The 27,037-nt window shown below is 37.1% G+C and overlaps 3 protein-coding genes across 7 annotated transcripts in view; 1 reads left to right on the top strand and 2 right to left on the bottom strand.

Moving 5' to 3' along the window:
• Window positions 1-495: 495 nt before the first annotated feature.
• cebp1 (CCAAT/enhancer binding protein (C/EBP) 1) lies at window positions 496-2,931 on the bottom strand. 2 transcript variants are annotated; one of them, XM_061922091.1, is made up of 3 exons: window positions 2,775-2,931; window positions 1,588-1,866; window positions 496-1,526 (listed from the first exon to the last, which is right to left on the bottom strand). In XM_061922091.1, the coding sequence occupies exons 1-3, from the start codon at window positions 2,775-2,777 to the stop codon at window positions 1,218-1,220; spliced, it is 591 nt and encodes a 196-aa protein (XP_061778075.1). In that variant the 5' UTR covers window positions 2,778-2,931; the 3' UTR covers window positions 496-1,217. The 2 variants fall into 2 exon arrangements, with proteins under 2 accessions (XP_061778075.1, XP_061778077.1); XM_061922093.1 differs by having other exon boundaries at window positions 1,588-1,852; window positions 2,775-2,878.
• On the top strand, window positions 1,866-22,297 carry ngdn (neuroguidin, EIF4E binding protein). 2 transcript variants are annotated; one of them, XM_061922086.1, is made up of 11 exons: window positions 1,866-1,886; window positions 3,466-3,525; window positions 3,662-3,733; window positions 8,367-8,504; window positions 16,149-16,233; window positions 16,319-16,371; window positions 16,451-16,562; window positions 16,655-16,829; window positions 18,821-18,974; window positions 19,143-19,206; window positions 22,194-22,297. In XM_061922086.1, the coding sequence occupies exons 1-11, from the start codon at window positions 1,881-1,883 to the stop codon at window positions 22,211-22,213; spliced, it is 939 nt and encodes a 312-aa protein (XP_061778070.1). In that variant the 5' UTR covers window positions 1,866-1,880; the 3' UTR covers window positions 22,214-22,297. The 2 variants fall into 2 exon arrangements, with proteins under 2 accessions (XP_061778070.1, XP_061778071.1); XM_061922087.1 differs by lacking the exon at window positions 1,866-1,886 and adding an exon at window positions 3,092-3,187.
• A 1,398-nt stretch (window positions 22,298-23,695) lies between these two features.
• Window positions 23,696-27,037, bottom strand: part of pabpn1 (poly(A) binding protein, nuclear 1) — a 59,196-nt gene continuing 55,854 nt past the window's right edge. For 2 of the 3 annotated variants that reach the window (XM_061922088.1, XM_061922090.1), the window contains exon 7: window positions 23,696-24,357. In XM_061922088.1, coding sequence (XP_061778072.1) covers window positions 24,168-24,357 — 190 coding nt within the window. In that variant the 3' untranslated portion in view covers window positions 23,696-24,167. Of the gene's footprint in view, window positions 24,358-24,478; window positions 25,159-27,037 lie in introns of those variants that run through there. The other variant, XM_061922089.1, reaches the window with a different exon arrangement.

Genomic DNA, 27,037 nt, shown 5'->3' with positions numbered 1-27,037 from the left:
TCAGAAAAAAACAAAAAGTATTTACAGTGACATTACTACATTGCTGTATTACAAATATAATGTATAAGAACATTTGTGATATACAATATAGTGATAATGACAATAATAAAATATTTAAAATATCAGAAAATTTGAACAAAATATATTACAAAGATTCGATTATATGAGAAAATGTGTGTTATAGATGACTATAGAAAATATTATATTAGAAATACTAGAAAATATATATTTTTTAAAATTAATAGAGTGATATGAAAAATCGAGATATTCAGAATATTGGAAAAGATGAGAAAATTAAACTAATATAAAAAATGCAACATTAGAAATATTTGAAAATACAGTGGAATTAAAAATATTAGACATGGTCCAATGTAATGTGTCCAATATGTCCAATGTAGTTCTACTACTCAACCCACAAAAACAATGTTACAATGGATTAAGTAATGATTCAGGAAGGGAAAAAAATAATTATTGCAACAAATATGATGACCATAATTATCTGAATTGCAGCTTCAGTGTTTATTTACAAAAATAACAATAATAAGCTATAACCAAAACTGTACACACCAACAATTTACATACTGTATCTTTTTGGAATTTATTTTAAAAGTTTAATTATTCCTGAGAATGGCGGCAAAACACACGTCAATGAAGTATATTGACCAAAGTGACCATCTAGAACACTTTAATCAAGACCATCATTGGTGACGCTGCATCATATTGAAATGGCTTTCTAATATTTGACTTATGTATGATGACAAGCAAAATAATCAACATATTGTGGCACATCTTTTGATGCATTTCTTGTTAAAATATGCAGTTACAATATAGTGTTAATAGATTGGGGGTGTCCAGAGTCCTGAAAAATCCAAGGCTCTCGAAGTCCACTGGTGGGACATTATTTTTAATGTCCCAATCAAGCAACACATTCTACACATTGAAACTCACTCCTGTTACTAAAACGAGTCACCTTTGCCATAAGAAAAATAAAATAAAGTGGCCTGAGATGGGTTTAAATTGTGTGATATTTGATGTTTTTAAAAAAAAAGTCAGAAATGTATGTGTATTTTAGGAGTTACAACAAGTAAACGGCATCCATTCGGGATAATGGTCTTTTTTAAATTTTATTGTGTGAAGGTCTTTTTGTTTTAATTTAGATGTCGCTGACCAGAAAAGTAAAAAAAATGACCCCTGAGTTACATTTGGACACCTGTTGCTTAGATAGTGGACACCCCTGCTGTTCCCTCCTCAGAACCTGTCAAGTGACGCTGAGACAGGATGTGTCTGAGAGTGTTCAGCTCCTGTGTGAGCTGCCCAATCTTCATCTGCAGCTTATGGTTCTCCTCCTGCAGCTGCAGAGCCCTCTGCTGGGTCATCAGGATCCTCCGCCGGGCCTTATCCCGGCTCTTGCGCACGGCAACGTTGTTCCTCTCGCGTCGCAGTCGGTACTCTGCACTGTCCTTGCTGATGCACCGCTTAGCCACCGGCGGTCGCATTGTTGGCAAGAGGAAAGGCGCAGAGAACTCCTGAGGAGGAGTCAGTGTAAATCAATGCCACAATAAATAAAAAAATATGTCTATATCGCACCTGCTGATTGTTGTCATGGTTCTGGTGGTGATGGTGATTCCCTGAACTGGTGGTGTTGCCCAGACAAGAAGATGTGTATGGTAGGTAGGACAGTCCCATTATCTGCTCGTCCATCCTGTCGTCACTGTCCCCCCTCAGGCCCTGAGACTGACCGTATGATATCATGTCCATTGGAGCCAGATTGGTGGAACCTGCAGGACTTGATGTGGTCATGTGGGCCTGACCCGGGTAGGGGCTCATCCACTCATGAATGACAGATGACACCCTGGATTCGGACATCTGTCAATGGTTCCATGTTGGTAAGTAATGTTGACCAAAACAAGCTCATTTAACTAGTTTAATACAGTGGGTCCCGATTTTTTTTTTTTTTCTTCCAAGTAACACCTCAGAAAAAACGTGGCCCTTCAAGTACCACCATAATGACCAACATTAAAATACAAAAGAGTAATGGGCCTAAGTTTTCATTAAAAACAAGATAAGTATTTTTTTTCAACAAGTATATTTAATATATTTAATATTTTTGACCACTGTTACACACAGTTTGAAGAGTAAAACAATGTTTGATGATTTAATTTGAGTGATTCTTTTTAATTCAGCACGTTGGCAGCCGGATGGCGCGCTGTGCCTCACAGCGAGAACTCCTGGGTTTGATTCCCGGGCTGTCCTTGGTTTTAAAATATGTCTACTCAACAGTATTATAGACATTGAACATTCTTTAACGTTACACTGAATGGACCCTGCGTATAAAATAACAAATATTTAAAAAACTGCATGCATACAACTCACTAATGTCTCCACTGTGTTATTTTTATATTTATTTTCAGAATGTCACCTTTTGTAGCCTGAAATTGATGCTATATTCACATTTTGCGTCCCAAAAAAAGTTGGATATGATTATTTGTATGTATTAGCGGAAATTAAAAGTGATTGTGCAAATTTTAGGCACAATGATAACCAAGCAATTGTCATTCATGTCAACCTCTGTGGAAAAACCGCAACGCTCTGACAAATAAAAATAATAATTTATTAAAATCCACACTTTTGCTTTATGTCAGCATTGTATGTACTAATTCAACAATGTTCATGATTTAATGTTCCCCTCTAATTTCAGTACAGTATTTGTTTACAAATAGCACTGATGATGAAATAAATTAATTGCACACAAATGAAGAAGTGAAACGACTTACCATGACTACTTCCACAAAGGCCCAGATTATTGGTCAGTTTGTCATCCAGGGTGACAGTTTGAATGGTTTGAGGAAACCTGAAAGTCTCCCCCTTCTCTCTTTATCTCTCACTCGCTCCCATTCTCTCCTCCCACAAACACACGCACACACACACGCATACTATTTAAAAATAATGGAATTTATTACTATAATTTAGCATCAGGATTTATTACAATGATATGTATATTATAACAATAGTCGGATTAAATGATCTGTCTGATTTAAAATAACACTAAATAAATTCATTTTAGCAAGTGTATATAGTAAGTTGAGTAAATAACTATTTTTAATAGCTGAAAAACCGAAAATGCAATTTGTCATATTGCGACTTCCGTATTTTCAGCAAATCTAAAATGGCTTCTCGCATAGACAACGTGAGTAGAGACTTGCTAACCGCTGTTTGTTATTATTATGTTAGTACATTTTCAACGTTATATTCATTTCAGTGTTTGGACATGACCTACCGATTCACATGATGCGTTAAATCGTTGACAGTTTGTGAGGATAGCTGTTTGTTTTTAACTAGGTCGGCTTGCTTGCTAGCCCACGAGCATGCTAGGAAGCCAACGTAGTTAAAGCGCATACTAGCTAGCTCACTAACTCCGAGGCCATTTCTTTGAACTTTTCCTCTATTTTTTAAACTTTCTTGCAGGATTTGATCCAGAATGATGTGCCTAAAGCTGTCGTACTGTTCGATACCCTCACCGAGCAGGTACCCGCGTAGTTTACTGCGTTTTGTTCGGTTTGGTTTTAAATGATTAAGTATTTCAGAATACATGGGCTTTTTCTTGGAAAATAATCATCCCGCAATGTGTTGATATTTTTAAATAACCAAGACGTCTGTGCAGGCGGCTGCAGTGACGTGTCATGTACAAGAGCTGCTGTCTAACGTCAGAGATGGTAAATTTAACACATCGAAGGTGAGTGCAGAATGGCAAGTAACATTTTGTTTCTCATTTGCAATTGGACCTTGTTCAAATCTCCCCAAACTTGTCCCAATCGTTTGTGCTACTGTGTGCTGCAAACAAATGCTTTGTGCCGTTGCAGGTTTATGTAAGTTATTAAGTGAAGTGAAGTGAATTATATTTGTATAGCGCTTTTCTCTAGTGACTCAAAGTGCTTTACATAGTGAAACCCAATATCTAAGTTACATTTAAACCATTATTAATTAATTAATTATTGTATTAATCATAACTTGCCCTCCAAACATGTAAAAATGTCCCCAAACCAGTCCCAATTAATTGTGCGCTAATATTTATACCTGTTAGTTTTGAAGTTAATATTTTATGGTTTTATGTTACTTAAGTTTCAACTGTACTGAACCTTAACAACAAAGTTCAATTCATTATTTTGTGTTAAACACAACGGGAGTTTGAACGTCTGACACTATGTCCTTGCTGGGTTTTTTGCATGGGAAACCCGCATCTGAACTACGCCTCAACGTGCAAAATTGGCGGTTGATGTAAGTGGTAAATGGGTTGTACTTGTATAGCGCTTTTCTACCCCTTTTTTTAAGGAGCCCAAAGCGCTTTGACAGTATTTTCACATTCGCCCATTCACACACACATTCACACACTGACAGCGGAAATGCAGTTTGTCTCTGTTACCATTCTGAGATGCGACTCTTCTACTCTTTTCAAATTTCTGCAACCCAAATCTGCCATCAAATGGCTCGACTTTTCGGTATTTTCCGACTTGCCTAGTTTCTCATTCAGATAAATGTCGTTGTCCAGGTTGCTGCCCTCAGCAATTGGTTTCTTCAGACCGTTTTTGAATCACAAAACAATGATAACTTAAACTATAATTGTTGGACTAAACATTTTTACAGCTCAAACAAAACACAAATTTTACATGTTTGGGGAGGTTTTGAGGGAATGGGATCCAGTTATAATTAGTAACATGTTAAGTACAGGTTAATTACATACCATAAAACAACTTAAAAAGCATAATAGTTGTATCAAAACATTTTTATTTTTATCAAAAATAGAAGGATGAGAATGAGAAAGTTACGTATATAGAGTAATATAAAAACATCTTAGAAATATTGGGAAATACAGTAAAATAATAAGATAGATATTCAATATATTAGACATGGATTATAAAATATTATTAAATTATAGTATAAAATATTTGAAAAATGAAACATTTGTAATTAAGAGAGTGAGAAAGTGAGAATGATAGTGAGTTAACATATTAAATTATTAATAATATCGGAAAAAAACAAAAAGTATTTACAGTGACATTATTACAAATATAATGTATAAGAACATTTGTTATATACAATAGAGTGATAATGACAATAATAGAATATTGAAAATATCAGAAAATATGAACAAAATATATTATAAAGATTAGATTATATGAGAAAATGTGAGGTATAGATGACTATAGAAAATATTATAATAATATAATATTCCAACTTGCCTAGTTTCTCATTCAGATAAGTGTTGTTGTCCAGGTTGCTGCCCTCAGCAATTGGTTTCTTCAGACCGTTTTTGAATCACAAAACATTGATAACTTAAAGTATAATTGTGGGACTAAACATTTTTACAGCTCAAACAAAACAAAAATTGGACATGTTTGGGGAGGTTTTGAGGGGATGGGATCCAGTTACAATTAGTAACATGTTAATTACAGGTTAATAACATACCATAAAACAACTTAGAAAGCATAATAGTTGTATCAAAACATTTTTATATTTATCAGAAATAGAAGGATGAGAATGAAAAAAATTACGTATATAAAGTAATATAAAAACATCTTAGAAATATTGGAAAATACAGTAAAATAATAAGATTGATCTTCAATATATTAGACATGGTTTATAAAATATTAAATTATATTAAAAAACATTTGAAAAAATTAAACATTTGTAATTAAGAGAGTGAGAATGATAGTGAGTGAACATATTAAATTATTAATAATATCAGAAAAAAACAAAAAGTATTTACAGTGACATTATTACAATGCTGTATTACAAATATGTATAAGAACATTTGTGATATAAAATAGAGTGATAATGACAATAATAGAATATTGAAAATATGAACAAAATATATTATAAAGATTAGATTATATGAGAAAATGTGAGGTATAGATGACTATAGAAAATATTATAATAATATTCCGACTTGCCTAGTTTCTCATTCAGATAAATGTTGTTGTCCAGGTTGCTGCCCTCAGCAATTGGTTTCTTCAGACCGTTTTTGAATCACAAAACATTGATAACTTAAACTATAATTGTCGGACTAAACATTTTTACAGCTCAAACAAAACACAAATTGGACATGTTTGGGGAGGTTTTGAGGGGATGGGATCCAGTTATAATTGGTAACATGTTAATTACAGGTTAATAACATACCATAAAACAACTTAAAAAGCATAATAGTTGTATCAAAACATTTTCGAGCACTAACCAGCACAAATGATTGACACTGGTATGGGGAGGTTTTGACAAGGTGAGGGGGCTGGATATGAATATTGAAACCTTTCTAACCTAAAAACTATAATAGTTAGACCAAACATTTTTGCAGCACAAACAAATGGAACAAGTTTGCGATGATTTGGAGAAGATGAGTGGGGGCTGGAGGACCTCACAAGTCTTGAATAACTATAATGGCACAGACAAAAAAGTCGCAGCACAAATGTTTGGGACTATTTTGCGGAGATTTAGACAAGGTGGGGTGTGGCAATTTCATATAGGTATTTTAGCTAGGACTATCCAACCATAAAAATATTTACTGTTTAAGGACAAGCCAAGTGTTGGCTTGGAAGGGCACCAAGGCAAACATTATTTTCTTACGAGGCATGTATATACAGTCATGGTAAAAAAATTACATACACTTGTAAAGAACATTATGTCATGGCTGTCTTGAGTTTTTAATAATTTCTACAACTCTTATTTTTTTGTGATAGAGTGATTGGAGCACATACTTGTTTGTCACAAAAAACATTCATGAAGTTTAGTTCTTTTATGAATGTATTATCGGTCTACTGAAAATGTGACCAAATCTGCTGGGTCAAAAGTATACATAACAGCAATGTTAATATTTGGTTACATGTCCCTTGGCAAGTTTCACTGCAATAAGGCGCTTTTCATCACATGGACAAACATAAAACTTTCTGGAGGAAAGTTTTGTGGTCAGATGAAACAAAAATATAGCTGTTTGGAGGAGTAAAAGTAAGGCCTGGTAGTATTACGCTCTGGGCCTGTTTTGCTACCAATGGAACTGGTGCCCTACAGGGACAATGAAAAAGGAGGATTACCTCTAAATTCTTCAGGACAACTTAAAATCATCAGCCCGGAAGTTGGGTGTTCCAACCGGAAAATGACGCCAAACACACATCAAATATGGTAAATGATAGGCTAAATCAGGCTAGAATTAAGGTTTTAGAATTGCCTTCCCAAAGTCCTGACTTAAACGTGTGGACAATGCTGAAGCAACAATGTCAGAAAACCAACAAATTTAGCTGAACTGCACCAATTTTGTCAAGAGGAGTGGTATAAAATCAACTAGAAGCTTATTGCTGTGAAACCTGCAATAAGTTTGGCCACATTGCTGTTAGTATACTTTTGACCCAGTAGATGTGGTCACATTTGCAGTAGACCCATAATAAATAAAAAAATAAAAAAAACTTCATGAATGTTTTTTTGACCAACAAGTATGTGCTCCAATTACTCTATCACAAAAAAACAAGAGTTGTCGAAATTATTGGAAACTCAAGAAAGGCATGACATTATGTTCTTTACAAGTGTATGTAAACTTTTGACCATATATATCACCTTGTCAACTTTTTGTTATAACATGTGATGCCTTTATCTCTATTTTTACATTTTGATAGATTAGGGTATTTTAAAAAATATATTTATTTATGTTTTTAAGTTATGTACATGTAGTTGCTGTATCGGAACAGATCCGTTAAGAGTTTGAGAAGAAATATGTCGTATAGGAATTAACTATACACAATAAAACATAAACAAAATGATTTGGCACATGAATGGTTTTTGAAGTAACACTTTTGTGACATTAAAAGTGTTCAGAAGGTAGTCACCTGAAATGGTTTTCACTTTACAGGAGTGCTTGAAGCTCATCGAGAGAAGGCCAAGAGTGTGCAAATGAGTAATCAGAGCAAAGGGTGGCTATTTCGAAGGAGCCAGAATATAAAACATGTTTTCAGTTATTTCACCTTTTTGTATTAAGTCAATAACTTTACATGTGTTCATTCATAGTGATGCTTTCAGTGACAATCTACAAATGTAAATAGTCATGAAAATAAAGAAAACGCATTGATTGAGGTGTGTCCAAACTTTTGGCTTGTACTGGAAGTGTGTGTGAGTGTGTGTGTGTGTGTGTGTGTGTGTGTGTGTGTGTGCGTGTGTGTGTGTGTGTGTGTGTGTGTGTGTGTGTGTGTGTGTGTGTGTGTGTGTATTTATATATATATATATATATACACACACACACACACAATAGATAGCCCCTTTAAACTTAATGTGGCTCCTTAGTCAAAAACTTCGAGGGACCCCATTCAAGGTTGTTGATTTATGTCTTTCAGGGTTTGTCGTTTTTGGATCTTCGCTATCACCTGCTGATCTTCTACCTTCAAGATCTCACTCACCTAATCAGCATCAAGACTGAAGGTGGCAAAATAAAGGAGAGTGACGCCTTAAACCGACTGGTCACCGTCAGGACGGTAAGAAACTTGTGTCAGCAGTAAGAAAAACAAAATCTTTGCATGAACTAGTATAAAAACCAGCTGTCTAAAACACATATACAAAGCCAGCATCAATCATACAAATTAAAGACACAGAAGCCTATATATATATATATATATATATATATATATATATATATATATATATATATATATATATATTTATATATATATATATATACACTTTTTTTTTTTTTGAGTATATGATAAAATAAAAACATATTTTAAATGGTAAATGGGTTATACTTGTATAGCACTTTTCTACCTTCAATGTACTCAAAGCACATTGACACTATTTCCACATTCACCTATTCACACACTGATGGCGGGAGCTGCCATGCAAAACCTTAACATAAGAGCAAGGGTCTAAGTGTCTTGCTCAAGGACACAACGGACATTATTAGGTTGGTAGAAGGTGGGGATCAAACCAGGAACCCTCAGGTTGCTGGCACCGCCACTCTCCTGATCGTGCCACGTCATCCCCGATTTGTGACATGCTCCAACACCACCCGCGACCCCGATAGGGATAAGCGGTAGAAAATGGATGGAACATTCATTCTACCCGCCAGAACATCCCGACGGGTAGAAAGCTGTACTCTGACACTAAGTACCAACGTGTGAACAGGCCTTATTAAAGGCTGGGATATTTAGCAAACAACAGAGAAGGTATGCACTTTTTAACAATATCAGTCAAGCAGTTAAGAAATATGATTAAAAACTTAAAATATATTTAAACAATAATAAAGTTGAATGTGTATATATATATATATATATATATATCCATCCATCCATCCATTTTCTACCGCTTATTCCCTTTTGGGGTCGCGGGGGGCGCTGGCGCCTATCTCAGCTACAATCGGGTATATATATATATATAATATTTGTTAGTTAAGGTGGTGTCTGTCCGGGGGCGGACGGGCGGGGAAGGGGCTGGCTAAACGATATATGTCTCGATATTTTTACCCAAAATAAGAGCAAAGCACAAAACAGTCCGACTTACCTGAGATACTAAAAAGTAGTACAATAGTAATAAGAGAGACTATTCATCCCTGAACACCATGGATTTCATGTAGGCTTTATGATGCACTTACATTATTATATCAACTATCAGGGACAGAAACTCTTCATTTAACATAGTGTCAACGGGCTCATAGTGATGTTACTAGTAGTTGACTGGGAGGTGTTTATTATAATTTGGGGAGATCCCGCTGCATTATGCTTACCTGCTAAACACCTTTTGACTCACCCGACCGTCTCTCCTCTCTTCCTGCCTCTGCCTGAGCACTGACTCCTTGTGCTCTGAATACTCACTGCTGATTGGCTGTTACCGCTCTGAATACGCACTGCTGATTGGCTGTTACATGCGCTCTGAATACGCACTGCTGATTGGCTGTTACAGCTCTGCGTGTAACCAATCAGATGGTTGTGTGGGTGGGACAATACTGGGTGCTGCAGAGAAGCACTGACATAGGCAGTACGGACCGTAGCAGCTTCTTAAGACTTTAGATTAGCACCAAACAATAATATAAATACATTTAATAAACTCAAATACAAATAAGGCAACAATCCTACACTTCTCTTTTGTAAATTAAATCTGAACAGCCAATATGGGCACTCACATCAACTATATAATTTGCCTGAGAAGCTGGACAGGCCAAAAAAATATATAAATATATTTATTTATTTATTTTTTTAAGACTTTAGGCGGTGGCTCTTTGTTGTTAAGGCAGTCGCCTTAACTACAAAGCGCTACGGGAAACCGTGTTTATATATTTATATCACTGAGTGTGTTTTATCCACTTACTAAAGATGTGTTTATCCACTTAAAAATTTTTCTTATAAGTAATATAGAATTTTTTTAGAGTTGTTTATGTATGGAGGAATGTAGTTAATCTGGCAACCAATAATATTTAAAAAGTATTAATTTTTGAATCTAGAATCGTTTTGAATTGACAATCGATTCTGAATCGTTACCCCCAAGAATCGAATCAAATTGGAATCGCACAAAATTCACCGCCCTAATATTTACCCAGAGGGACGTCCGTTTCTGTGGCCATTTCAGCTGCTTGAGCTAAGTGGGATTGTAGTGAAGAAAGAAAAGGCTACATACTAATAACAGGGCTGGTAATTATCATTGGCAGAAGATCACAGTCTGTCTTAACCAAAACCTTTTACAGCTATTTAGTGGTGTTTTAATGTGTTTAAATAAAATCTCCTTTGGTTCTTGTAGTCATGTTGATCAGTTAGAGATATTTGGCTATTTGAATAGTAACTGTGCAGTGGATTATTCTTAATTGTTGTTTTAAATGTTAATGACGTGTTAACATATGGATGTTACATCACTGAAAGTATGAATACCGATGTTTGTGTGGATTTTTTTAGATAACTAAGAGGCAGATTTTAATATGACCTACCGCTATTTAATATTGTTGTCTAGTTAACACTTAACAAAACACACACACATTAATTGATTCCATAGTGTATACAGAAAGGTCACAGTAGAGTGCTGTACGCTTAGCTTTTTCACTAGTAGTAACTAAATAAAGTACAAAAACGCACAGCTCTCAGCGCAAGTGATCAATCATTTAAATTTATTTCAAGCATGCTATACAGATGGGCGAAAATTTTACTCAAGTTTTATCAAATTTGGATGGCTTTATTTAAGGGTTTAAAATCCCTTTATCCACATGTGACAGTCGCATTTGCAAGTAAATTTGTTACACCTTACTTAGATGTGGATAAACCACATCTTCATTAAAAGAGCAGAAGGACTGCTTTAGGGATCGTTTTCCATTGTGCATCTTTGTCATCATACATGGTAACTTGTTCCACCACAGTAAGCTGCTTTTTAGGGAACAAAGCGTGCATCCACTCAGCTGGATGCGTCTGTTTTATATGCTAGAATAAGTTTGTGCTGCTGCCTTTGTTAAACACACTTTGCAGTGTACAGTAATTTGTTCTACTCCTGTTGCCACAAAACCAAACCAGTAACAAACCTTTACTTTTCTTTGAAAAAAAAGGTCTCGCGTTTGCATTAGCATTAGCCACGTTGTGTGTGTCAATCTCTCTAAGAAAACAAGGGGAAAGGCAGAAGCTACGGAAGCTCCTGGGGCCCAATATATACCAGAGAAAGAAGAGAAAAACATCGATTTTTATTATTTTTATTTTCTGCAACAAAAAACTCAAATTTATCTACAAAATCCAGAACCAGTGAAGTTGGCACGTTGTGTAATCTGTAAATAAAAAACAAATACAATGATTTGCAAATCCTTTTCAATTTATATTCAATTGAATAAACTGCAAGACAAGATATTTAATGTTCGAACTGAGAATTTTTTTTTTTTGCAAACAATCATCAACTTAGAATTTAATGGCAGCTACACACTGTAAAAATGTTGGCACACGGGCATTTTTACCACTGTGTTACATGGCCTTTTCTTTTAACAACACTCGGTAAACAGTTTGGACATAAGGAGACCAATTATTTGAAGCTTTCCAGGTGGAATCTTTCCCATTCTTGCTTGATGTACAGCTTAAAGGCCTACTGAAATGAGATTTACTTATTCAAACGGGGATAGCAGGTCCATTCTATGTGTCATACTTGATCATTTCGCAACATTGCCATATTTTTGCTGAAAGGATTTAGTAGAGAACATCCACGATAAAGTTCGCAACTTTTGGTGCTAACAGAAAAGCCCTGCGTTTACCGGAAGTTGCAGACGATTACGTCACATGTTGATGGCTCCTCACATCCTCACATTGTTTTTAATGGGAGCCTCCAACAAAAAGAGCTATTAGGACCCAGAAAACGACAATTTCCCCATTAAAGATTTGTGTTTGAAGATATTGATAGCGACGGATTAGAAAAAAAAAAGTTAAAAAAACGCGATTGCATTGGCATTCAGATGTTTTTAGACACATTTACTAGGATAATTCTGGGAAATCCCTTATCTTTCTATTGTGTTGCTAGTGTTTTAGTGAGTTAAATAGTACCTGATAGTCTGAGGGGTGTGTCCACGGGTGTGTTGACGCGCAGTGTATCAGGGAAGTCGACGGCAGCTTTATGGGCGGCACAAGCTCAGCTGATCTCCGGTAAGAAGCGACCTTTTACCACAATTTTCTCACTGAAACCTGCTGGTTGACATTCGGTCGGGATCCATGTTCACTGTATTCCATAGTAAAGTTTCACCTTCGGGAATTTTAAACAAGGAATCACCGTATGTTTGTGTTGCTAAAGGCTAAAGCTTCCCAACTCCATGTTTCTACTTTGACTTCTCCAATATTAATTGAACAAATTGCAGAAGATTCAGCAACACAGATCTCCAAAATACTGTGTAATTATGCGGTTAAAGCAGACGACTTATAGCTGTGTGTGTGTGCAGCGCTCATATTTCCTAACAGTCCGTGACGTCACGCGTATACGTCGTCATCATTACGCGACATTTTCAAGAAGAAACTCCCGAGAAATTTAAAATTGCAATTTAGTAAACTAAAAAGGCCGTATTGGCCTGTGTTGCAATGTTAATAGTTCATCATTGATATATAAACTATCAGACTGCGTGGTGGGTAGTGGTGGGTTTCAGTAGGCCTTTAAGTTGTTTAACAGTTGTGGTATTTTAGGCTTCATATTGAGCCACACATGGGAGACAGGTCTGGACTACAGGCAGGCCAGTCTAGTACCTGCTCTCTTTTACTATGAAGCCACGCTGTTGTAACACGTGACTTGGCATTGTCTTTCTGAAATAAGCAGGGGCGTACATGATAACGTTGCTTGGATGGCAATACATGTTAGTCAAAAACCTGTAAGTACTTTTCAGCATTAATGGTATGGTTGGTATAATTAATGATGTCCACTAATACACCCCCATACCATCACAGATACTGGCTTTTGAACTTTGTGCTATAATAATCCAGATCCTCTTTGTTCCTGTCGGACATGACATCCACAGTTTCCAAAAACAATTTGAAATGTGGACTGGTCAGACCACAAAACACTTTTACACTTTGCATCAGTCCATCTTAGGCCCAGCGAAGCCCGCTGCGTTTCTGGGTGTTGTTGATAAATGGCTTTCTCTTTGCATAGAGGAGTTTTAACTTGCATTTGCAGATGTAGCGACGAACTGTAGGTACTGACAGTGGTTTTCTGAAGTGTTCCTTGGCTTTGTTGCTTTTTGATGCAGTACCGCCTGAGGGATCGAAGGTCACGGGCATTCAATGTTGGTTTTTAGCCTTGCTGCTTATGTGCAGTGATTTTTCAGATTCTCTGAACCTTCTGATGATATTACAGACTGTAGATGGGAAAATTCCTAAATTCCTTGCAATAGCTGGTTGAGAAATGTTTTTCTTAAACTATTTGCTCATGCATTTGTTTGTGAATGACTGAGCATTTCATGGAAGCTGCTTTTATAACATGGCACCCACCTGTTCCCAAAAAGCCTGTTCACCAGTGGAATTTTCCAAATAAGTGTGTGATGAGCATTACTCAACTTTGTCAGTCTTTTTTGCCACTTGTGCCAGCTTTTTTTGAAACATGCTGCAGGCATTAAATCCCAAATGAGGTAATATTTGCAAAAAAAATAAATTTTTTAGTTCAAACGTTAAGTATCTTGTCTTTGTAGTGTATTCAATTGAATATAGGTTGAAAAGGATTTGCAAATAATTGTATTCTGTTTGTATATACAACGTGCCAACCTCACTGGTTTCGGGGTTTGTATAAAATCATCATAAAACTCAGGTCTTGCTAACAATGAAGCTAATAAAGTATTATTTTAAAGTCACACGGTCTATTTTAATTCGCATTTGCAAGAATATTTTTTCGCATCTTACAGCTCTATGGTTTAGTAAGTGGATCAACACAGGATTTTTCACCGTTTCGGCACCACATCTTTATTAAAGAGCAGAACAACTGCTGTATTGCGCCCATATATCCCACTAAAAAACATTTAAAAACCGCAAACAATACTCTATTTACATGCTATGACCTGAATATTAACCAAGTATTGGCGATATTGTCATTTTAAGCGCTTACACTGAGGAACTACTTTTAGGGGCGCCGTGATCACAGAGCGGTAACTCGCTTATGTAGCTATTGAGCTAGTAAAAGCCTCTGAGCTGGTAAAAATATAATTGTAATTCTAGATTATTAATCATACCTGTCACTTGCATAGTCAAAGGTTGTGGTCATAAACCGAGAAGTTGGTCAACTGTGACATTCAACTTTGACTGGTGACAAAGACACTAAAATAAGCTTGGGATTTTTTTGCATGAGAATTATGATTAATTTAATCCAAACGGAAAGATATAAACATCCCATCAGAGAGCAGACATTGTAGTTGAAGTGTTTGTTTTATTATGTCATAGTTTGTAGTTTGTATTTCTTGTTTAGCACTTAGCAGCGTGTCTCGGTTGGTAGAGCAGCAGCGCTGGCAACTTGAGGGTTTCAGGTTCAATCCCCACTTTTGCCATCCTCGTTTTGTCCTTGGGCAAGACACTTTTACCATCTGCTCCCAGTGCCACTCGCACTGTTTGAAAGATGTAGATAAAGGGTATGTAATGCGCTTTGAGTCTCTAGAGAAAAGCACTTTATCACTTCACTTTAATATGGTGATGTTTCACTAAAGCTGGATCTGTGTAGCAAACTTCTAAAATCCTCTGTATATTCAGGCCCAAAAAATATAAGGTTCTGGATCATCATTTGTCCCAAAGTAATCATTCTCTCTCATAGGGCTGGGCGATATGGCCTTTTATTAATATCTCGATATTTTTAGGCCATATCACGATATATATCTCTATATTTTGCCCTAGCCTTGAGTTAACACGTCGTAATGCATATAATCACAGCAGTATGATGATTCTATGTGTCTACATTAAAACATTCTTGTTTATTATTATATGCTCATTTTAAACTTTCATGCAGAGAGGGAAATCACAACTAAGTCAATTTACCAAAACTGTATTTATTAAACAGTTATTAAGCAGTGGCACAAACATTCATGTCATTTCAAAACAGAAAGTGCAAGACTGTCAGAGACATTTTAAAACAAGCTAATAGTGCACTTTTGTGCATGATGTCACTAAGATGGCATATCAAAACAACACTAAATTAAAATACACTTTTTGTACAGTTCGCCACTACAATAGTTTAAAACAAATAAAGTGCACTTTTGTGTATGATGTCACACGACATATTTAAAAAAAAATTTTTTAATTAAAATTAGTTGTATTATAGTAAATCAAATAGTGTATGTCCTTCGCTATTTGGTAGGTTACTGCGGACGTTATCTCCTCCTGTTGTTGACCATTTTTGTTGATGTGGGAAAAAAAATCATATTTATGACATGATTAAACATTTTCCAATGCATTCTCTCTAATAGAAATGTGGTATAGCTCGGTTGGTTGAGTGGCTGTGCCAGCATTTTGAGGGTTGCAGGTTCGATACCCGCTTCTGCCATCCTAGTCATCGCCGTTGTGTCCTTGGGCAAGACACTTTACCCACCTGCTCCCAGTGCCACCCACACTGGTTTAAACATGTAGCTTAGATATTGGGTTTCACTATGTAAAGCGCTTTAAGGCACTACAAAAAAGCGCTGTATAAATATAATTCACTTCACTTCACTTTTTAAGGTCCTGGAAAAGATGCGACCTCTCGACCACAAACTGAAATACCAGATTGATAAACTGGTGCGCACAGCTGTGACTGGCAGTATGGGTAAGATTTTCCGAGAAAATAAATGATCAATAAACTGAGTTTATTATTGTCAATTCAACTGTTTTGTTAAATTTTTGGATTACAGCTGAAAACGACCCACTACAGTTTCGTCCTAATCCGGAGAATCTCATGAGCAAAGTAGCATATAACATTGTTTTTTTTTTTTACTTTAAACATATTTCTGTGAAAAATAATTTAATTTTGAACATGTTTACAGCTGAGTGAATCGGAGTCTGAAACCGAAGGGGAGAACAAGGACTCTGGAAAAAAAGCAGCGAAGCCCACTCACAAGAAATATGTGCCACCGAAAATCTCTGCAGTTCATTATGGTAATCTTTATTAGTCACGTGATCTTTTAGAATATGATTCAAAGTTGTTCATCTCCTAGAATTGCCCCTTTATTGAAGTCCTTGTCCACCAGGTGGCGACATGACAGAAGCAGACCGGCAGAAAGCTCAGGCGGAGCGTCAGCGCCGTGCAGCACTCCGGAGTTCTGTCATTCAGGAGTTGAGGCAGCAGTACAGCGACGCTCCCGAGGAGATACGAGAAAGACGCGACTTCCAGAGTGAGCGGGAAAGCCGAGAGGAGCTACAGAGGTCTGTTTGGATTTGTGTCTTATGTTTAATACATGGTGGAACGGGTTAGTACATGTGCCTCACAATACGAAGGTCCTGAGTATTCCTAAATTCAATTCCGGGCTTGGGATCTTTCTGTGTGGAGTTTGCATGTTCTCCCTGTGACTGTGTGGGTTCCCTCCGGGTACTCCGGCTTCCTCCCACCTCAAAGACATCCACCTGGGGATAGGTTGATTGGCAACACTAAATGGTACTTAGTGTGTGAATGTGAGTGTGAATGTTGTCTGTCTATCTGTGCTTGTACCCCGAGTTCCGCCCAAATGCAGCTGAGATAGGCTCCAGCACCCTCCACAATCCCAAAAGGGACAAGCGGTAGAAAATGGATGGATGGGTTTAATACATACTGTCAGCGATTAGGTTGCATACGATTGCTGTTGTTTTGACGTTTGTTTTTCTGACGAAGTAAACCAAAATAATATGTCTAAATGTAGTTCTGAACATACTCCAGCTCATTTGCTTACAATAAAACATGCTTTTTTTTCATGAACATATAATTTTGAGGCCGTATTTGAAGCAGTCTGCTGCTACATTGCTGCACTCTAGCACCGACCCGACGGCACAATGAAAAAAAATACACAAAACCTCCCAAAAAAATACCTTATCCTCATTTTGCCAAAATTTTCATTAGTTTTGGACCAACAATCATGGACAAATTGTGACTTGTGTGTGAAGCATATCAACCATGGTGGCTGCCTTCAATGTATTATACTGTATGTATCACTCATTATTATTATGTATTGTAACTTTTTTTTGGTCAATAGTCAATAAATAGGTACTTAATCATTGAAATAAGTTCTTCTGTACTTATTTCCCCATTGATCTGAAAAAATATGGGTGCAACGTCAAACAGTAGAGAATATGGATTCATATTTGGCCCAGAACATATTTTAATTGACACATTTCTTGCCACTTAATGTACATTTTTTTTAATTTTCAGTTTACTTTCTTATTACACCCAAAATTTTGTTAATTTTACACTTTCTTTTTCTATCGTATTTGTGTTTGAATTTCTCTTTTGCTGTTACCGAATAGCATTTTTAGTTTACTGAGATTCAAAGCGTCTGTTTTCGTCAATCGTCTTGATTAATTTATTTTATATGTATTAGGTTTTCTGTCTTTGCTCCCTAGCAAAATGCAGATGTTGTGTTGTGTGTTTATTTGGTGGATTTCCAGTGTTGATGGCAAATCTTTACTTCCAACATTTGTCTTCTTTCCGGGTTATGGAGAAACAATTCGCATGGGTGGAGCAGCATGGTCACAACAGGGCTGCAGGTAAAAAAAAACTATAGACGAAGCACCGCAAACACATAGCATCAGCTCAAAGATAGTAGCAGTCATGGCATCCTGTGGTCAAGTGAGTGCCTTTTGACCAATCATTGAGGAGATAGCTTTAAAATCGAGTTGGCCATACGCTCTTTATACATGAATGTGAACTGAATCTAGTGGTATGCCAAAGAATCGCTTGATTAAAATACAATGTTTTATTTTGTTACTGTTAAAAGTGTGTAACGTTACAGTGGCCAAAAATATAATTTATAATTAAAAAAAAAAAAAAACTCCCTGCCTTGTTTTCAATGAATACTTAGGCCCTCTATGCTAATGTATTTTACATTTAGTGTTTATGGTGGTACTTGGAGAGCCAAGTGTTTTCTGAGGTGGTACTTGGTGAAAAAAACTTTTGAGAACCACTATATATACAATGATGTATATTGAGCATTAATGATGGATCCTTGTTTTACGCATGTGTATGGTGGAAAGTTTGACACATGACGAAATGACAGGCAAACCTTCCAAAATTTTGTCAAAGCCTGATCCTGCTAGAAAATGTTACAAATGTAAATTGACTTGTGAGACAGCACCCTCTGCTGGGTTAATTTAAAATGTACAATTTTAAGTCAGAGAAAATAAATCTGTGAACCTGTTGTGATATATTACTGACGTCAAACCCACAGGAAAAGCTTTGAAGAGTCCATGATGGTTCGACTCAATGTTACCAAGCGAGAGAAAAACTCCATAAAGAGGGGAATGATGTCGATGTCTGGTCAGCTGAGCAGCATCACTCGCTTTGGGGACATCACGGCGCTGACCGGCGGCGAAGGCGGACAGGTGAGCATGACTTTTGAGCAAGGCAGATGAATAAAAAGTGTCATCATGCACTGATCAATGACAAGAACCTCATAACTCACATGGACATTTTAGAGGTTGTCAATAACGAAGTGAAGGAAGTCAGCAACAGGCTGTTAATCTGTTTGTATTTCTGTTTTACTGGCGCAGGACTTTGATAACCTTCGGCCCAAGAAAAGGAAGAAAATCATGAAGAAGTCAACTAAAAGAAAAGGTAAGAACATGTGAAATACAGTTGAAGAATTTGACAGACCCTCCAGGATTTCATATTTTTTTGTTAGTTGCAGGTTAAAATATAAATAAAGACTATATGGCAGCAAAAGCACATTTTAAAGTAGTAGTGGAAAAACAAATTGTCTCTATAATGAAGCTATTATCATAAATATCTGATGTATGACACCGAAAGACTTACAACATTTGCGTGTAAATAGTATCAACCTCAGAGATTCGCTAGTCATTCACATGATCGTGTGACGTTTAGCAACAATGCAAATCAGGCAGCCAATAATGACTACTTTTGGACCCCAGCCTTATATGTTTGATCCTACAAGTTTCAGAAGCTCTGCTGAACAGATCTATAATAGCAGTAGAAAACGATCACCTACTGTGCAATTTCAGCTCTCAAAGATATTGCTTTCGATGTCCATATCTTCCCGTTTAGAAGAATTAAAAGGTTGCTGCTGACACTAATTTAAGCGAATTAAAAGCCTAATCCTGAATGAAAATTCTGCCATTTGGAATATCATATCACACATGTTCGGATCAAAATTTTATTCTGATCATTCATTCGGATTGGAGCACATGAAAACACTTTTTTTTTTTAATCCGGGTTAGAATTATCCTTACTGCGCAACTCTTCGTCAGCTATATTGGTAGTGGAGCGGAAATTAAATTTAATAGACTCGGAATGAAGCGATGCCCCCCCCCCCAAGTAACGTTATAGAGTAACTATTAGGTTTATGGCAGTTTGCATCCATATATATGTTGCATTACTGCCATCTTTAATTTAATTTTATAATTACATTAATGTCTCTCCTTAAATCCAGTGCAGTATAAACTATAGTTAGCGCTCGGTTATCAATGTGAAAAATACTTTTTCCACGTTAGCGCTTATAATAAAAACATTACTAATATTTGGTAACGATATGTAAATAGAGTATTGTTTGCGGGTTTTGGGTGATTTGGAGAGTTTGGTGGGCAAAATAGAGAGCCCCTATTGACTTTGTGATTGTTAGCAGACTTTTTATTTAGTTATTTACGACTTAGAATGCATTAAAATAAGTGTTTATGCCTTTATATAAGGATTGTGAATGATAGACATCACATCCTTCTTACAAATTTTTGCGTATTTCCGGTATGACTGATCTGATAACAGAGTGCGGAATCGTTCTCCAGTGACGTCAATCTACGGAACAGAATATTTAAAATGGCTGACTGAATTGGTGGCATTTTGTGATATTAAATCGGTATTTCTATACAAGTACAACCCATTTATCATTTATTTTTTCATTCTTTGGAGATTTTAAATACAATTTGATATGGTTTAGTGCAGTGGTCCCTAGGGATGATGTTTGATAAGAAATTATCGAGTTTGAGCCTATTATCGAATCCTATTATCGAACCGATTCCTTATCGATTTTCTTATCGAGTCCAGATAGATTGTTGTACATGGGAAAAAAAACAAGATTTGGTTTAACAAAAGCTCTTTTTTATTATATAAGAAAAAAATAAAATCTAATAAATATTGACTGTTACCCCCTTAAAAAAATAAATAAATAAATATTGACTGTTGTTACCCAAAGTATATTAAGTGGGCTTTTTCAGAAAAACAAATATATACAGTAACACAAAAACAACCTGTCTCTGTGATCACTATAGGTGTATAAATAATAATATGGTGTTAAATGAAATCAGTCCCTTGAGCACAAAACTGAAAATAATACAGCTCTCAAAAAAGTGCACTTCTGCTACTATTTGACATAACTGTTTGTTATGATGCTTTGACATTTTTGCCCTTTATTTCTTTGTTGAAAGACAATTCTATGAAGAGAAAAGTTGTTTGCATATGTGGTTACAATGCTAAAATATGAAAAGTTAAAGCTAAAAAGAGAAATACACTGAGTTAACATTATTTCTTTGCGCTAGGGAATATAACAATTACACTACCCAGCATGCAACGGGAGTGACGAACATGCGCGATAGCCCAGAAAAGTGTTGTTGCATGTCGTCACCCGGCAGTAAACGTCAAGAACTCAGCCAACACGCCTCGTCTGCATTATTTATAATTAGACTGACAACACCTATAGTGGGATTCTGCTTTGTTTACAAAGAAAGAAAAACAAAAGTTAAAAAAGGGGGATATATTGTATGTATGTGCTGCGGTTGCTTTAAGAACGTTGCGACAGCTGCCGTAAAGGAGGTGCGTTGCTAGCCTGGTTGCTATGTTTCCGGTTGGTCGTAAAAGTGTGGTCATGTGTTTGTACCCTGCTCAAATCTCTCAGTAAAGTTATTCATTGGATTATGTCTTTTGTTTTGAAATTTATTACACCTTGGAGCCTTTTTTCCCGTCCGTTGTTTTCCTGCTTTCGCTACCTGCGCCTAATGACTGAGCTAAGTGACGTTGTTTCTTGTGACGTCTCACGGAGCTTTTCTGGTCGGGACGGATTCGATTAAAGAACCAACTCTTTTTCTTTACTATAGTGGTCTCGATAACGGGTACCAGTTATCAAAAAGGGTTTTGAGTCTGAGAACTCGGTTCTTTTCTTATCGAACAACCGGGAAAACTGGTTTCGAGTATCATCCCTAGTGGTCCCCCACGATTGGCTGCAGAATTTTTTTTCATTAATTTTGATTAAATTAACATAAAAAACACAAGATACACTTACAATTAATGCACCAACCTATAAAACCTCCCTTTTTCATGACAACCCCCCCCGCCGGACAAATTATCAAGCGTTGACCGGTCCGCGGCTACAAAAAGGTTGGGGACCACTGGTTTAGTGGCTACAATAGCCAACTTGTTTTTTCTACTCTACTGTGTATCATTCACATTAGGACTTCATTTGACTTTGACTGTAGAATGTGTCTCAGCCATAGTACATGACCCAGAAGGCTTAATGCAACTTTGTGATTCCCTGCAGGGTTTGATTAGCCACTTTTATATTACAATGGTTTTCTTAATGCACCAATGTTTCTGTGCAGCCTTCAAGAAGCACCGATAGAGCAGACTGGATTTGTCATTCCAGCAAATGCAACACATGAAATACTCATGCTGACGACTGATTAATAAAGATCTAATAAAATAACTGTCTTCTTTTTTTTTTTCCACCTCTGCTTCATTTGCCCCCTTCCCTGAGTCAACTCCTGTGAGTATAGTCACTCATATGGACTGTGTTGGTGTGCTCTTAGCTTCGGATGCTCTTGCTGACTGAGATTTGAACCAATGCGCTCTGTTGAACTAACCTGCCAGATCCTTGTAGTTCGCTAAGGTCCACACGTGGCGCTTGAGTGGAGCTCAGCAAACTACAAGGATCTGGCGAGTCAGGTTACTGTAGAACAGCACGTAGTAAAATTTGTACGATAGAAATCTGGCCATGTGTGGCCAGGTTTCTATTTTCTCTGTTACTATTTGGTCATGATGTGTGCATTGCAGTACTTTGATTTATAGCCATGTCGAAGCTAAAAGTATGTAAAGTTTTTACCTGTCTTATTTTAATGGTTTATTACACTAAACTTAAGCATAGTCATTTATACAAATGTTTTGTGTTGCTCAACGTATGTTGGGCTAGCCATTATATAACCTTTCAAAAAGTAAAAAACATTTTTTTTACCTTAATGTGCACATTTTTCTCATGTTCAAATGTTTGACATAATGCTTTTCCATAACTATGCTTTACCATTGTTACTAGACAAACTGCAGTATATAATTTTGTTGGGACAACTGTGATTATAGGAAAATCAGACATCTTCCAAGGGTCCGCCACCACCGTTACCTTGAGCAATGCCGGTGTCAAAGATCCTCTTTTAAGGAGTGTGCTGCTGTTATAAATGCTCTCTATAGCAGTGGTTCTCTACTATGAAGACAGGTATTTTTATTTAAGTAGGATAAAAACTTTTAAAATTAACATGACAATCTTGAAATGTTTTACTGTCCAGTAATGACCTATTAGGGATGTTGATGTTCAGTTCTGTAGCCAAATAAGGTGACCACTCCTCCTTAGGACAAGAGCGATGTGCTGCTTTTAATGGTGTGCAGAGCTGTGATAAAAGATGAGGGCCTAATTCAGGGATGTCCAAAGTTTTTACACCAAAGGCCGCATACTAAACGTTGCACATTAAATATGCTGAAACAAATTAAGTGCTTAACTTGAAAAAAAAAATGGATGCTTAACTTGCATACTATCTGTGACTGACAAAGCAAATGGTGTTCTCTTATATACCTTATTTACCATGAATTGATTAACGTGGACCCGACTTTAACAAGTTGAAAAACTTAATGTGGGTATTACCATTTCGTGGTCAATTGTACGGAATATGTGCTGTACTGTGCAATCTACTAATAAAAGTTTCAATCAATCAATCAAAAAACCTCAAATTACATTTTGAGTGGATAGGTCAAAGGAAGAAAAAAAACAGCTGCTGGTGAAATGTGGGGCCCTGGCAGCACTTTGGACAACCCTGGTCTAATGAAAGAATACATATCACCCTTTTTACACATCTTTATTTCTTTATTTCGAAATCACACTGATGGATGAAAAAAAAAACAAAAAAAACAAGAAAACCTTTTTTTTTTTTTTTTAAATCTACTCTTCCCTCTTTTTTAAACCTACTACTCCTGGGGGGAAAAAATCCTCACACAACACCGCACCTTCCGACTTACCCAGCCATAAATACCAGCCCACTCTTATTGTTAAACGGATGAAGACGCTACAGTTTGGTCGTCGTTAATGACTAGCAGTGACTGCACTGCACATAGTCAGAGAAGGGTGAGGCCCAACTGGAACACCCTCTTAAAAAAAAGAAAAAAGGCCATTTCTCTGACGTTTCTCCTGAAAACCTTGCCTGCTTGTCAGCGACGTTGGCCATGTAGAAAAATCCTGTGGGGTCGGCTGCTTGTTAAATGTACTGCGGTGTGAATTAAACGTGTGTGTTGTGTGTGTAAGACTAAAAGCATAATCAGCGTTTGCTGTTGTAGTAAATGCCCCCCGTGGCCGGCCTGTGGTCGCCCTGCCCCCCTCCCCCCCACACGGACAGAATGGGGTGAGTGTGCATAGCGGGAGCAGAGAGAGAGAGAGACGCTGCGGAGACAGTGGGGGGGGCCGGCGCCACCTGGGGAGGGGTCGTCAGCCGCCACTGGTCCTGAAACCTGAAACGACAAGAAGTGGTCTAATATAAAAGAAAGGAGGGGGGGGGAGGGGGAGAGAGAGAGAGAGAGAGAGACATAGGACGGTGTGGAGATGGAACCAAATAAAAAATGTTTGCCAAAAGAGTTTTAAAAAGGGGGCAAAGTGAAAGTATGTCACCCCACCTTTAAAATTAAAAAAAATATATATCTAGAAACCATTTGTTCCAAAAAAGTGATCACAAACATTGAGCAGATGAGGAGAGAAGATGAAGGGTATGGAAGACGAAGTAACTTAAATCTGTTGATTGCCTTCTTTCATAGCTCAACACAAAACTTTAAAAAAAAAAATCATGCCCCCACCCCTTCACTTTTTTCCCCCCCCTGGTGGAGAATGAGTGGGTGGTCTGTGATGGAAGCAGGATGTCACAGCCAGACCAAAGGAGACACATCTGCAGCCTGAGATACCATCCTCATCTTTCTCCCACCACCAACTCAAGCAAACAAAGAAGAAAAGGAAGGCCAACAAAGATCTTACCAAGTGATGGCCGCACCAACCTGCTACACACATGCTCACATACAAAAAGCACACTGCAGACAGCCAGCCAGTCTCTCTGTCCACAATCTTTTCTCTTTTTTTTTTGTTTCTCTCTTCTGGGACTCTTCTTTTTTTGTTGGGGAAGGGGAGGGCTTTTTTTTCTCTTTTTTTCATGGTGTGTTTTAAACGGAGACAGAGAAGGGAGAGGGTTGATAGTAAAAAGGTTGGGGGAGGGTTATGTGGTGGGTGTTTAGTAAGGGGAATACCACGATGTTCGCCCTCGGCCCCTGGAAGAGAGAGAGAAAAAGAGGGTGAGTTTCTTTCCTGGTTGGCTTAAGAAGCACCATCTTCCTGGTGTGGCGATCAAATCATTGGGACGATCGATGCTTTAGAAATCTTCTAAACAAATTGAGACGGTGTTTGTGCCACCATGTCCACCATATTGACCACAATATAAGACCAGGTCTATTATCAGGGTCTACTGATTTGTATTGGTGAAAACTCAAAATTTGAGGTATGTCAGGAAAGTTGCATATTGATGTCCTGACTTAAGTTATACTTGTGTTTTTTACTGCACAGTTTTAAAAAAAGTTAAAGAACAAGTAGCTGTTCGCCCGCGCTCATCAACACGTGAAACGGCACCTAGGCCGCCAAATAATGAAGACATAGTGGGGAATGGGGCGATCGGTCCTAATCCGTCTCGTTAAAGAAAGCGACACATTTAGGGGAGACTTTTGGCACATCTAAAAAGTTTTTAAAAAAGCACATCGCTCTCCTGTGGGCCCCTTCTCCAGTCGGTTCAAATTTACATAAAAAATCAAATGTGACTAAATATCGTTTGTAGTTGCAGTGCTTTTCAAACTGTTACCAACTCCAGCAGCCTTACAGGATAAACTAGCAACAGATAAATGATGCTATTTGTACGATCTTGACCAATGAGGGAAAATGTCAAACAATTATGAATGACTTCATTGTTACGAGTTTTATATTAGGGTCAACAGGATATTACTATGGTAACGCTCATTTGTAACAATATTACAAGTGAGTGTGGTGGAACTGCTGCAAAGTGTTGAATTTAAAGAAGTAATATAATTTGTGATGGTGTAAAAGGGGGCAGGTAGCAAAGGTGCACTCACCCTCTTTCTCTCTCTCTACATTATTTTACATTACAAAGAATGAACAGCACACAAAGTATCCTTAAGGAACACACTACATTCTTGTGGCAAACATTTTACTAAGCATATGCATTTCTCTCAGAAATGTGTAGAATGGGAGAAGCTCTCAGGATGTTCTGGACTCCTGCCTCAACACAAGGGTCATTCTAAGCAGACCAATGTTGGGGCAGGGTTGATAAAGCTCTTTTTTTTTTTAACCTACAGACTCAACATGCACTCAATTTAGTCAACGAACCCATAGGCCCATCTTTAGCGATACAAAAACCAACTGTGTCCATCACCCAATCGGGAAAAGACCTCCAAGACGGACGCTGTATGCACACACACGCACAAATTGGCATTGTTGTGCTGAACAAATCACACACACACACACACACACACACACACACACACACACACACACACACACACACACACACACACACACACACAGTAGCTGGCATCAAGCTGCAGTAATGCTCACTATAAAGTCCACTGAACGTGTGATTAAAAGATTCTAAAACAAAATGGACACAAAAAGAACCCAACTGAAATGTCAAGACGTCAACTTTGGAAGAAGACGTGAGAATGACGTGAACCACTTAACCTTGTATGGAAAATGTACACATGATCAGGTACTACAGAAGGCTGGGGCATAAAAACAATACCATAAGAGACATGAATGATCAAAAATGTTTTTAAATAAAACATTTTATATATATTATTTGGGTGGGAAGAAACTGAAAGTTATAAAGTTATAGATAGTTGCATGAACAAAGTTAAAGTAATCAATCAGCAATGGAAGACACTAACATCCAATCAGCTAACGATCAACTATCAATTTTGATTGCGGCTTCTTGCAGTCTCTCTGTTGATTCTCTGCAGGGAGTGAAAAGTAAAAGTAAAACAGTGCTGCAGAGAGCGAAAAAATTGTGGATAAAACCAAAAATTTGACCTCGACAGTAGGGCAGTTTTTATACAGAAACAGAGTGCAGCAATGTATACCGTATTT

Source organism: Nerophis ophidion, linkage group LG15 (genome assembly GCF_033978795.1).
Source record: "Nerophis ophidion isolate RoL-2023_Sa linkage group LG15, RoL_Noph_v1.0, whole genome shotgun sequence".
NCBI lineage: Eukaryota > Metazoa > Chordata > Actinopteri > Syngnathiformes > Syngnathidae > Nerophis > Nerophis ophidion.
Note: the sequence above shows the minus strand (reverse complement) of the source record. Positions and strands in the feature narration are given on the sequence as shown.